The sequence below is a fragment of the Acartia tonsa genome, chromosome 1, assembly GCF_053477335.1.
Source record: "Acartia tonsa isolate MP-2025a chromosome 1, ASM5347733v1, whole genome shotgun sequence".
NCBI classification, from domain to species: domain Eukaryota; kingdom Metazoa; phylum Arthropoda; class Copepoda; order Calanoida; family Acartiidae; genus Acartia; species Acartia tonsa.
This window is the reverse complement of record NC_137260.1, coordinates 10,256,250-10,268,350: the sequence shown is the minus strand read 5'-3', so window position 1 is coordinate 10,268,350 and position 12,101 is coordinate 10,256,250. Positions and strand designations below refer to the sequence as shown.

The following is a 12,101-nucleotide window of genomic DNA, read 5'->3' as shown; positions in this document are numbered from 1 at the left end:
ATGTGAAGGACAGAAAAGCTAAGTTTTCCAAGAATTTGCTATGTTTTGCAAGAATTAGCTATGTGAAGGACAGAAAAGCTAAGTTTTCCAAGAATTTGCTATGTTTTGCAAGAATTTGCTATGTTAAGGACAAAAAAGCTAAGTTTTCCAAGAATTTGCTATGTTTTGCAAGAATTTGCTATGTTTTGCAAGAATTTGCTATGTTTTGTAAGAATTTGCTATGTTTTGCAAGAATTTGCTATGTTTTGCAAGAATTTGCTATGTTTTGCAAGAATTTGCTATGTTTTTCAAGAATTTGCTATGTTTTGCAAGAATTTGCTATGTTTTGCAAGAATTTGCTATGTTTTGCAAGAATTTGCTATGTTTTTCAAGAATTTGCTATGTTTTGTAAGAATTTGCTATGTTTTGCAAGAATTAGCTATGTTTTGCAAGAATTTGCTATGTTTTGTAAGAATTTGCTATGTTTTGCAAGAATTTGCTATGTTTTGTAAGAATTTGCTATGTTTTTCAAGAATTTGCTATGTTTTGTAAGAATTTGCTATGTTTTGCAAGAATTAGCTATGTTTTGCAAGAATTTGATATGTTTTGTAAGAATTTGCTATGTTTTTCAAGAATTTGCTATGTTTTGTAAGAATTTGCTATGTTTTGCAAGAATTAGCTATGTTTTGCAAGAATTTGCTATGTTTTGTAAGAATTTGCTATGTTTTGCAAGAATTTGCTATGTTTTGTAAGAATTTGCAATGTTTTGCAAGAATTTGCTATGTTTTGCAAGAATTTGCTATGTTTTGTAAGAATTTGCTATGTTTTGCAAGAATTTGCTATGTTTTGCAAGAATTAGCTATGTGAAGGACAGAAAAGCTAAGTTTTCCAAGAATTTGCTATGTTTTGCAAGAATTAGCTATGTGAAGGACAGAAAAGCTAAGTTTTCCAAGAATTTGCTATGTTTTGCAAGAATTTGCTATGTTAAGGACAAAAAAGCTAAGTTTTCCAAGAATTTGCTATGTTTTGCAAGAATTTGCTATGTTTTGCAAGAATTTGCTATGTTTTGTAAGAATTTGCTATGTTTTGCAAGAATTTGCTATGTTTTGCAAGAATTTGCTATGTTTTGCAAGAATTTGCTATGTTTTTCAAGAATTTGCTATGTTTTGTAAGAATTTGCTATGTTTTGCAAGAATTAGCTATGTTTTGCAAGAATTTGCTATGTTTTGTAAGAATTTGCTATGTTTTGCAAGAATTTGCTATGTTTTGTAAGAATTTGCAATGTTTTGCAAGAATTTGCTATGTTTTGAAAGAATTTGCTATGTTTTGTAAGAATTTGCTATGTTTTGCAAGAATTTGCTATGTTTTGCAAGAATTAGCTATGTGAAGGACAGAAAAGCTAAGTTTTCCAAGAATTTGCTATGTTTTGCAAGAATTAGCTATGTGAAGGACAGAAAAGCTAAGTTTTACAAGAATTTGCTATTTTTTGCAAGAATTTGCTATGTGAAGGACAAAAAAGCTAAGTTTTCCAAGAATTTGCTATGTTTTGCAAGAATTTGCTATGTTTTGCAAGAATTTGCTATGTTTTGTAAGAATTTGCTATGTTTTGCAAGAATTTGCTTTGTTTTGCAAGAATTTGCTATGTTTTGCAAGAATTTGCTATGTTTTGCAAGAATTTGCTATGTTTTGCAAGAATTTGCTACGTTTTGTAAGAATTTGCTATGTTTTGCAAGAATTTGCTATGTTTTGTAAGAATTTGCTATGTTTTGCAAGAATTTGCTATGTTTTGCAAGAATTAGCTATGTGAAGGACAGAAAAGCTAAGTTTTCTAATATTTTGCTATGTGATGAACCAAAAACCAATTTTATGCAAGATTTTGCTATGTGAAGGATCAAAAAGCTAGGTTTTGTGAGGTGAAGGGAGGCTACTTATGTCCTCAATCTTGCAAAATCTTTGTTAAGGGAGGCATGTTCTGCCCTTCATTTAACAAATTCTCACTTGAGGAAGGCTACTTATGTCCTTTCTAGGAAGGTGACTTCTGTCCTAATTTAGGAATGACTTTGTTTTCTTTCCATGATCCGAAATTTTTTTTAGGCCAGAATTTTCTCAATTGAATTTTTTGGAGAAAGATACTTTTTTTTATCTTAATTACACCTATCAATTAACGGGTTTATTAACAGTTTGATGTATGTAATATCCACATAGTTCACTATTCTAGGTATAACTTTAAGTAGTAAGGTTTTTATGATAATAATTTATCATCTTAAGTATACTTATCATTTAACGGGTTTATTATGAGTTTGATGTATGAAATATCAAATCCACTTAATTCACTATCTAAAGTAGTAAGGTTTTTATCATAATTTATTTTGTATTACCTCTCTGACCCTTTGACTAAACCGCCAGTTCTATTAAAATCATTAAATGAGTCCAACTACTTTTTTGTGATGGTTAATACCAAAAATTAGAAGGCATTATTCTCCTAAATATTTAAAATATAAAGTTACATTAAAATGGTTTATCAAAACTACAAGAAAAAGTATTTATATGTGTGAATCCAAGTAAAAATTCTTATTTGTTCCTTTACCTATTCCTAAATTTTATGAAGAGACTTGAAGACAAAGAATTATGCGAATCAATATCTTGGTTGTGTACACTCTACACTTGTTTTTCACAAATAAAATAACAAGGACAATCATTTTATTAAAATACAACATTGGAAATATTTTTCTGCCAGTTAATGCAGATGAAATAGTCTTTCTCTAATATTCCTGCTTAAATATGCTGTTATCCAGCTTTACAGGCAAGCTTTCCTTGTAACAGTGGATAGCTTACGTGCCTTCTTGGAATCTGGATCACATGAATCTTACCTTTAATGAACCCGACCATAATCATCATGATTTACAATATACAACAATAGTAATAATTAATAAAAATATTTTATTTGTAAACATATTGTCAATTTGATCTCATGTAATAAATATTATAGTATTAGTATTTTTGTATCTTACTAAAATACTATAAAGTAGTAAGGTTATTTTTCTTCAACTTAAGATTGCGATTACTTCTGAACCAAATGAGTTATATTTAAGGAAAGCTTACATATATCCAGGGGTGGTTTTAGGCTATTATTCTGCTCTTCCCTAGATTTGTAATACAGAACCACTGCACTAGATGCAAGGAGAGAAGCAGCAACTAGAAAAATATATTCCTTCTATTTACAATCATTTTTTTGTAATCACGAAACGTGATTAATATTCTTAGGTCATGAATTATGAAGAAAGAAAAAAAATTGCATAATTTTTAATTTAATCCGAAACAAATTTTGATAACAAATGATAAAAAAATTTGTCGAATCATCAAAATAATCTTTTTTTCTACATTAAAACTTACTCATTGTTCGTACTTTAAACATTAAACAATGACTTAATAATCTTAAAATTAAAAAGTAGGTATAGAGTTAAAAAAAAAAACGTTTAATGAAAAAGAACTCTTAAAATTGTAATAGAAATCTCTCAAAAATCTGTTTTATTTGAGATTTTTCGAGTTATCATCTGATTAAAATTAATAATAACATTCACCACAAGAGAATCAATTGTTGAAAACTTCAAAATTGACCGAAATAAATAGCCATTGCTTTTACACAGAGTTCTAGTGTATCTGCATTTAGTTTTATTCAAATCATAGTTTCGGATCCGGATCCGCCAGGATAAGCATATTTTTGAGTCCACTGACCAAATTTTGAGGATCCGGATCCGCATACAATCAATGCGGATCCGAAACTCTGATTCAAATACACATAGGTATATTGCTTTAAGTACAGACCTAATTACAATACTAAAGCATTTCATGTAAAGTAAATAAACTTAATTAATCTGAGGATTTCCTTATGAATTTAGTTTATATTCCAAACCTACAAATACATTACATAATAATTATGATAGAAATATTATTGGAATTATGAAAGGGATGCCTAGTTCTTTAAAAGTGATTTTTAAAGTGATAATTAAATATCTATACAGTTTTTCTATTTTAATTATAAAAACTAGCCTCATTGGCTTCAGCAAGGGGCAATAAAAAAAGCCTAAAACCACCATATTAGAATTATTTAGAACATCCTTAAAAGGATCATCTAAACGTGGAAGCTAAATATGATATTTTTAAAAGCATATTACATGTCCACTAATACACTATATTACACTTTATATTATAGGTAATATCAACTTTTAATTAAATATTTAATAGATCTTTTATAATGATTCATATATTATAATAATTGGAAAATTAGTTCATTGATTACATATGAAAATATAATAATCATCTACCTATTGAATTAGAATAAGTTGTATTCATGATTAACTAATCATTTTCTTTATCTTTATTATATAAATGGGATTAGCAAATGGACTATAAATAAGATATATTCATAATTTCTTTTTGTAACATTCTGCCTTTCGTAAAAGGTACCTAAATAATGCTTGTATACCTAGCAATATAATCACAATTGTCCTATTAATTCCAACTATATTCAACATATATTTTTATATTTTAACAAGTATAGGTACTCGTCTTAGTAGAAACTTAATATTTTGCCAAATTTAAAACTTTGGGTACATATAAAAATCTTGATTGGTTGTTTTAAACTAGCAGTGTCCAAACTTTTAAACCAATAATTCTAGTCTTAAAAAGGGGAAAGTTTGTTTATCATCAATAAACTTACAAAGATGCGTATTTGCAATTAATAATTTCTAAATAAAGAGGGAGGTCATTTTCTAGTAAATCCCGTAAAGGTGTGTGTTATAAGGCCTAAAAATAGTAGTAGAACGATAAGGTGCTCTATATATTTGTATTCCCTATTGAATAGAACAATAGGGAAATTTTTTTTTTGATAACCGTACCTGGAATATCTTAAAAAAATAAGAAATTTCTATCAAATGCTTTGTTTGGCTCAAACTGACAAAAATTTTAAAAAAATATAATTATAATAATTATGTTTTCTATAGGTACAAGGTAAAGGTTAAGAACAATCTATACCATTAAACAAAGGAAGAAGCCATTCTTTACAGGTTGTACGAGCAGTGAACATTAAAATGAAACTTTAACAAATCATTAATACAATGACTTAGTGAAACAAACCAACACAACAAGTTACATACAGACAATTTTGAAAACATTCAGATATACAATCTATATAAGAAGGTAAGAGATTCAAAGTGGAGGTTGCATGTCAATGGCTTTTATAGTGTTTAATTTTCTTACTTTCATTTTTATTTAGATATCATAATCTTTATTTCTTTATTTTGTAATTTTAATTTATTTGTATTCTAAGATACTTTATTTTATTTACTATTGGAACTTATTTAAAACCATATTTGAAAACCATAATTGAATAAATAATAGATATTCTTTAAGGTTTAATTCCCTTGCTTAATTAGGTAGTTAAAATAATTCCACAAACATAAAACTAATTTTTGTCACCTTGAATAAATCAACCTGTAAAGAATGGCTTCTTCCTTTGTTTAGTGGTATAGATTGTTCTTAACCTTTACCTTGTACCTATAGAAAACATTATTATTATAATTATATTTTTTTTTTAATTTTTGTCAGTTTGAGCCAAACAAAGCGTTTGATAGAAATTTCTTATTTTTTTAAGATATTCCAGGTACAGTTATCAAAAAAAAAAAAAAATTTCCCTATTGTTCTATTCAATAGGGAATACAAATATTTAGAGCACCTTATCATTCTACTACTACTTTTAGGCCTTATAACACACACCTTTACAGGATTTACTAGAAAATGACTTCCCTCTTACATCATCTATAAATCTTTAAGAGTGATGTGATAGTTTTCATACATTTCTGCAAATTCTTTATATGCTCAAATATTTTCTTAGTATCGCAACTACACGTTAATTAAACTATGTCCATTCGTTAATAAGTAAAATGGTTACGTGTTTCTTATTTGTATAAAGATCTTAAAATCACTTATTTACAATAAAAAGAAGTATTTTTATTAGGGGTAAATATCTTTTTAAAGTGCATGTTAAAATACAGCTTTACTCTTCTATTTAGAAAAAAATATTGTTGAACTTAATTAAAATTCTTGAATTAAGTAGTTTCTTGATGTTAAGATCATTAGATTTTTTAGCAGTATGAAATGGAAAAAATAGAAGCTAACTAAAAAAATCTTCCTACACATGATAAGATTTAAAAGATGATGCATTTAGATTTAAAATCTTGATTATGTAATCTGGTTGATTCAAATAAAGAAACTTCATTCAAATTAAACTCAAATACCTGATAACTTTTCCCCCTTAAATATAGTAATATTTTGACGATCCCTAACAAATATAGATCTCGGAAAGTATTTATTTAATGTTGCTCGATATTAGCGCATGTAATTTTTTGAAGTCCATAGTAAACCATTAAAATTGTCTGTCTATATTTAACAGGCTAATACGACTCTTATATTTATCTGTCTATTATCAAATCCTACACATGATATGACGATCAAAGTCTAGCAAAATTTGCAAATCAAAGGCAGTTCCCGGATTTATCTGAAGTCCAATGTCACATTATGATTAAAGCACCATATAAATTGATATTCACTGTAATGCTTATCATAAATTGAAGCAGGACCGAATCAAAAGACACACACACATATCTATGGCGTTGCTAATTTTCAGGCACAGTTGAAATAGGTAAAAAGACTGGAAAATATGTTTAAGGTTGATATCAAGAGTTTCAGCATTTTTTTTTATCCCAACAGCACTCGAGTCTCTAGCCCTTGCGGGAACCTTTACCTTACAGTAGCCTAACTAATGCAAGTGGCTTTCTGACAAAACGAAAATAATACTCAAATAACCTAACTAGATCTAAACTTATAATACGTGGGTGAAGTTCTACCCTCACCCTTAAATGTGTATAAAAGAATATTGCAAATACTGTAAATGTGATTTGACTTTAGCATTTATTTCTTATAAATCCGGATACTAAGCTTATCAGATTATAATTAGCTATATGATTATTTATTTCTACTGGACATTGGACATCTTCATAAAATTTTCAAGACTGTAAATTGGTTTAGTATTTACCGATAGAAAATAAATGGTTTGAAAAAACTCGTCCTTTAACTTTTCCGCTAGTAAAATCATTATGATTGAAGCAAAATAGTAAAATATCATACCTATATAAACAAAGAAAAGGTGGAAATAAAAAAGATCATTTTTTTCTAAGCTTTACTTATTTCTGATATCCCTGTTCGATTTTTAGCTCCAATTAACATTTTGTCATTTTTAAATTTTTCATATTTTAATATTATTGATAAGATATTCTTAGTACATTCACCTTACAACTTATCAGTAGACTTATCTAACACAAAATCAGCAATGGATTTATTATTACTTGGATCTTACACCAGATTATAATGTACTCTAATAAAGTGAAACTTGTATGGGGCTAAAAAAAAACTATCCACCCCCTTCCCTTCTACTGGACGAAAGAACTGACCAATAAACGGGTTTCGTGTTAGCAAGTTAAATTGACGACAATTTTTCCCCATTGCAGAAAAGCTAATTTAAAAATAATTTTTCTGGCAATTTAGACAAATAGAAGGGTTTTACAATATCATACTGCAATTGGTAGGAACAAAGAAAATCAATATATTAGATCAGAGCATTTATTTTCAAATGAGAAAATAACTTCAGTATTAGCCAAAAGTTCGTATGCATTTTTTCATAAGGTTTAAATATAAAAAAAAATAATGAAGTCATTTGTTTGATATAAAATTGAACCATCAATGAAAAAAAAAACTTAAAAATTCCTAATTCAATCAAAATTAACCTATTTTGATAATAAATACATACTTCATGGTATAATTAGGCAAAGAATAATATAGTTTTAACTTATAACCCACTATAGGTAGGTATTTCCTATAGGTTCCTGTTTTAACATATTCCTCTTTAGGAGCAAAGCAAATCTATAATTTTCAACATCTATCTGTAAGAATCTGAAACGGGACAACAAGATATTACCGGCTGTAGATGATGATTAAAAGGATTCCTACACAAACCCCAAATCAGCTCGATATCTCAAAAAAGCTCAGAACTTATATTTTTTGGGGGGTTGGGGGGTGTGTATTAACCCACTATCTCCTAGAAGGAAAATTTTACAGGTAGATCCAATAATAAAAGAGATTTTACAAACAGCCAGAGCAAAGTTTTATTTTACTAAACTTCACCCCCCCCCCCCCCCCGTAACCTTAAAATGACCAATAATTTTAAGCCACAAATTGAAGAATTTGTTCTTAAAAGTATGGGTATCAATTTAATTTACAGTCTACTGTCCCCTCCCTCCCTGTGAATATATTAAGATTTAATTGAAAATGTATGAATGAATAAATAATGTGAAGAAAAGTTGTACAAGTGTCTGTACTATTTGTTAATTAAACGTTCCTAATTAATAACTAATAATTTCTTTCATACTTTATGGCAATTATTATATTAATTAATTATAATTACCAACCTTCCCTTTTATTAACGTTAATTAACATTAATCTTTTTAGCTGACGGAATAAGGTATTTTTTTTTATTGTAAAATTCCTTATGTAGGTATCCTATAATATAAGTAGTAAGAGATATAAGTTTTTTTTTGTAAAATTCTTTATTTAAAAGCGAAAATACATTTTAAGTTAATTAATTTTGACCAATAGGATAGGTGGATTTTAAACTACCTGCGCTCTAATTGGTTGAATGATGTACGACATCCAATCAGAGCGCAGATTTTTTAAATCCACCAATCACAGATGCCAAAATTAATTAACTTAATTTGTATTTCCGCTTTTAGATAAAGAATTATACAAAAAACGAATTTTATAAAAAAAATTCTTAAAAGAGGACTATCCACGAACAAGAGCACGTAGTTCTAAGTACCTTCCAGCATTGATCCTAAGTATTTTCTTTCAAAATATTATAGGTCACTATTAATAATTAAAATATTGACGAGAAAATTTATGTTTCACCACTTCAAGTTGAAGAAAAGTAAAAAAATGTTCAGGTTTTTAAGTCAAAATTATATCAAACGTTTTGTTGAGTTCGGGGTGTCTTTAATTGTCTATGTGTCAAATGATAAAAATTTTTAAAAAGTTAAAAGCACAGTTACTACCTATATCTCATATGTATGTTTAAATTAATGCTAGTATGGATTAAATTACAATCTATATAACACGAGTATTCGCATATGTATCATCAAATATCCATTTTATTAAAAGAATTAGCTTTATAAAAGTTTTCAAAATCAATTAAATACCTAAAAAAAACATGGTGAAACATAAATTTTCTCGTCAATACAATAATGATATATGGTGACCTATATATTCTGAAAGAAAATACTTAGGATCAATGCTGGAAGGTACTTAGAATTATGTGCTCTCGTTCGTGGATAGTCCCCTTTGATGCAGATTTCAAATCTACTCCCTACATTACAATTCCGGAAAACTTATATATCTTAATAAGTAGTAAGGTTTTTGTTGTCTGTAGCTTCAGATTTCTATAACTACAGAACCGATTGAGTTCTCCAGTTTATGAAACTTAACATAGGTCCTAGGAAAGTTATAGGCTAATTTTATTTTTCTCGAATACATGCTAGTGGAGTATCCGCTAGTATTATTATAACATTGGAGGAATAACAAAAAGGAAATTTTTTCGATCAGGTATTTTAGGAATTTAGCCACTAAGCTCATTGAAATTTTATGCTTATTTCTTGCTGCACTAGTTTTCATAAAAGCTTATGAGCCAAATACTTAAAGTCTCTATAGAAGAATTAGAAATACATTAGCTAGGTATGTTAAAAAAAAAATATCATTTGTTTTTTAAAAAATGTATTTAATGAAAGTTACTTACGTCATAAGCTTCAATTTCTTTTCTGTCAGGTTCTAGGTAGACCCATTCCGAGCCTGTCCACTTGTACTCTGCCCTGGTTAGCCGGGATACGGCCACCAGAAACAATAAAACATGTCGTAACATCATCCTGCAGCGGTCACAAACTTTCAATTTAATGGGTTTTACAACTAGCGCCTCTAGGAGGCTCTAAATTAGGTGAAATGGAGAAGTCGACCCGCCCCCATCAATTTTCAATTTTAGTTGTAAGTAAAAAATTCTTGGAAGAAGGGTTATTTTTTTTTCTAGAGGTGATTTTTCTTGGGAGGGTGGAGATTCCCTACACCAATATAGTTACAATCCTTAAAGTAGCTACAATTTAAAGGTGGGCCATATCGGTTCAGCAAGATCCTTTGCTACAGACAGACATCCTGCTACTTTTCTTATATGGATTAAATTGAAAGTTTTCCTGTAAAAATGTGATGTACTACTGGCAGTAACTGATAATCATTATGTTTTATAAAAAAATCACATACGGGGGGTTATTCTTCTGTTATACCCCTTTATTTGTAACTACTGGATGTGCCTTATTGGCAAATAATCACTAGATTTCTGTTAAGCTTTACATATGGTTCTGAAAAATATTATAAATATTAGAAACATAGGTATTACAAATGCCTAGATAGAGTATAGAATTCTTTAGCAGGTGGGCTACTTATAAGTGGAAACTGTAGGTATACATCTTTAAAAATCGGGAAAATACAATTTCCCGTATGGCTTCGAAACCAAGGGGGGGGGGGGGGAAGTTCTGACACATTTGCGTAAACCTGGTGTATAGGCTTTATCTTTGGACTGAGAGGATAGGTTATTAGGGATAAAATCATTCTTATATGATAAATTTCCCCCAGATTTAAGCTTTTTTGGATAGGCCTCCAGTTTCCAGTTTGAAGAGTTAGAGGTTAACTTATAAAACAAAATATGCTTCTTTTTGATTGTTATTCACATATTTGAAGAAAAAACATACATATTTTGTATCATAAGCTGACATCTAACTCTTAAAAAAAAATTTTTTTTTTCATTTTTACCTGTAGATAGACCACCTGGAGGCCTGGAGCTCCGGAACCTGGAGGCCTATCCAAAAAATCTTAAATCTGGGGGAAATTCATCATATGAGAATGATTTTATCCCTAATAACCTATCCACTCAGTCTAAAGATGAAGCCTATACACCAGGTTTACGCAAATGTGTCAGAACTTCCCCCCCCCCCTTAATATCCGCTGGATTAGAGCTCATTCTCAGGCATACTGACAATCATGTGTAGCATTGTATTACAGACAATTATTCACGAATATTAAAATAAAAATAGTTATAATAGTATAATTTTAACTTAAATATCCGCAAAAAAAGCTGTTTATATTACGATGCGATAAATAACTAAATTCTCACCAAATTAAGAATATGTATCAAGAGGTATAGCTAGGGATACTCAAGTAATTCAAACTAAAACTTACTGCCATCTAATTTAGATATTTGCTTTTGTATTACTATTTAGGTTTCTCTTAGGTATCTAATCACCATTTATTTCAACATATCACTAAATTATGAGTTATTAGGACAAAATGTTAAAATGTCAATTCATTATGAAAGAGCAATTTCTTACTAATAATTCTATCACAAGAAAAATAAAACATTAAATATTGCAATTATAGACAGGAAAAAATTCAATAAAATGAAGAAACTTGATTCATAATGAAAATAATAAATAACAAATCTTGTTGCTGAAGTGTTCTCAATATTAGGGATGAGGGTATAGGGAAGGAGGGGACAATGGGGTTTTTATTATTCTAGTTCCAAAAGATTAAAAGAAGTTTTTTTATCCGATGACTTAACAATTTTAGGGACCTTTTTTGAATTTTAATTGATTGGTTGATTAAGTTAAGTGTCCAAACGTTTTAAACACTGATTGAAATCTTCAGAAGGGGTAATTTTGTGCATCATCATTGTGGATGAACAACAATTTATCGGCCATTATCTTATACCTGAGGATCCCTGGGATAAAATACAATAATATCAATATTTTTGGATCTCAGGGGATAAGACAAAGGACGATAAGATAATGTTCAACCCCAATGATTAAAAAAACATACCAATTCAATAAACTTCTTAATTAAAAAGTTTGGAAACTGCTAGTTTGAACCAACCAAGGGGGGGGGGGGGAAGTTCTGACACATTTGCGTAAACAGTGAGT

General features: G+C 29.0%; 1 protein-coding gene across 1 annotated transcript in view; it reads right to left on the bottom strand.

Moving 5' to 3' along the window:
• LOC145312884 (uncharacterized) overlaps window positions 1-10,458 on the bottom strand; it is a 35,226-nt gene extending 24,768 nt beyond the window's left edge. Inside the window, exons 1-2 of the mRNA XM_080152111.1 lie at window positions 10,326-10,458; window positions 9,878-10,007 (exon numbers count right to left, since the gene is read on the bottom strand). Of these exons, the coding sequence (XP_080008237.1) occupies window positions 9,878-10,003 (126 nt within the window). The 5' untranslated portion in view covers window positions 10,004-10,007; window positions 10,326-10,458. The remainder of the gene's footprint in view (window positions 1-9,877; window positions 10,008-10,325) is intronic.
• Between the last annotated feature and the right edge of the window lie 1,643 nt (window positions 10,459-12,101).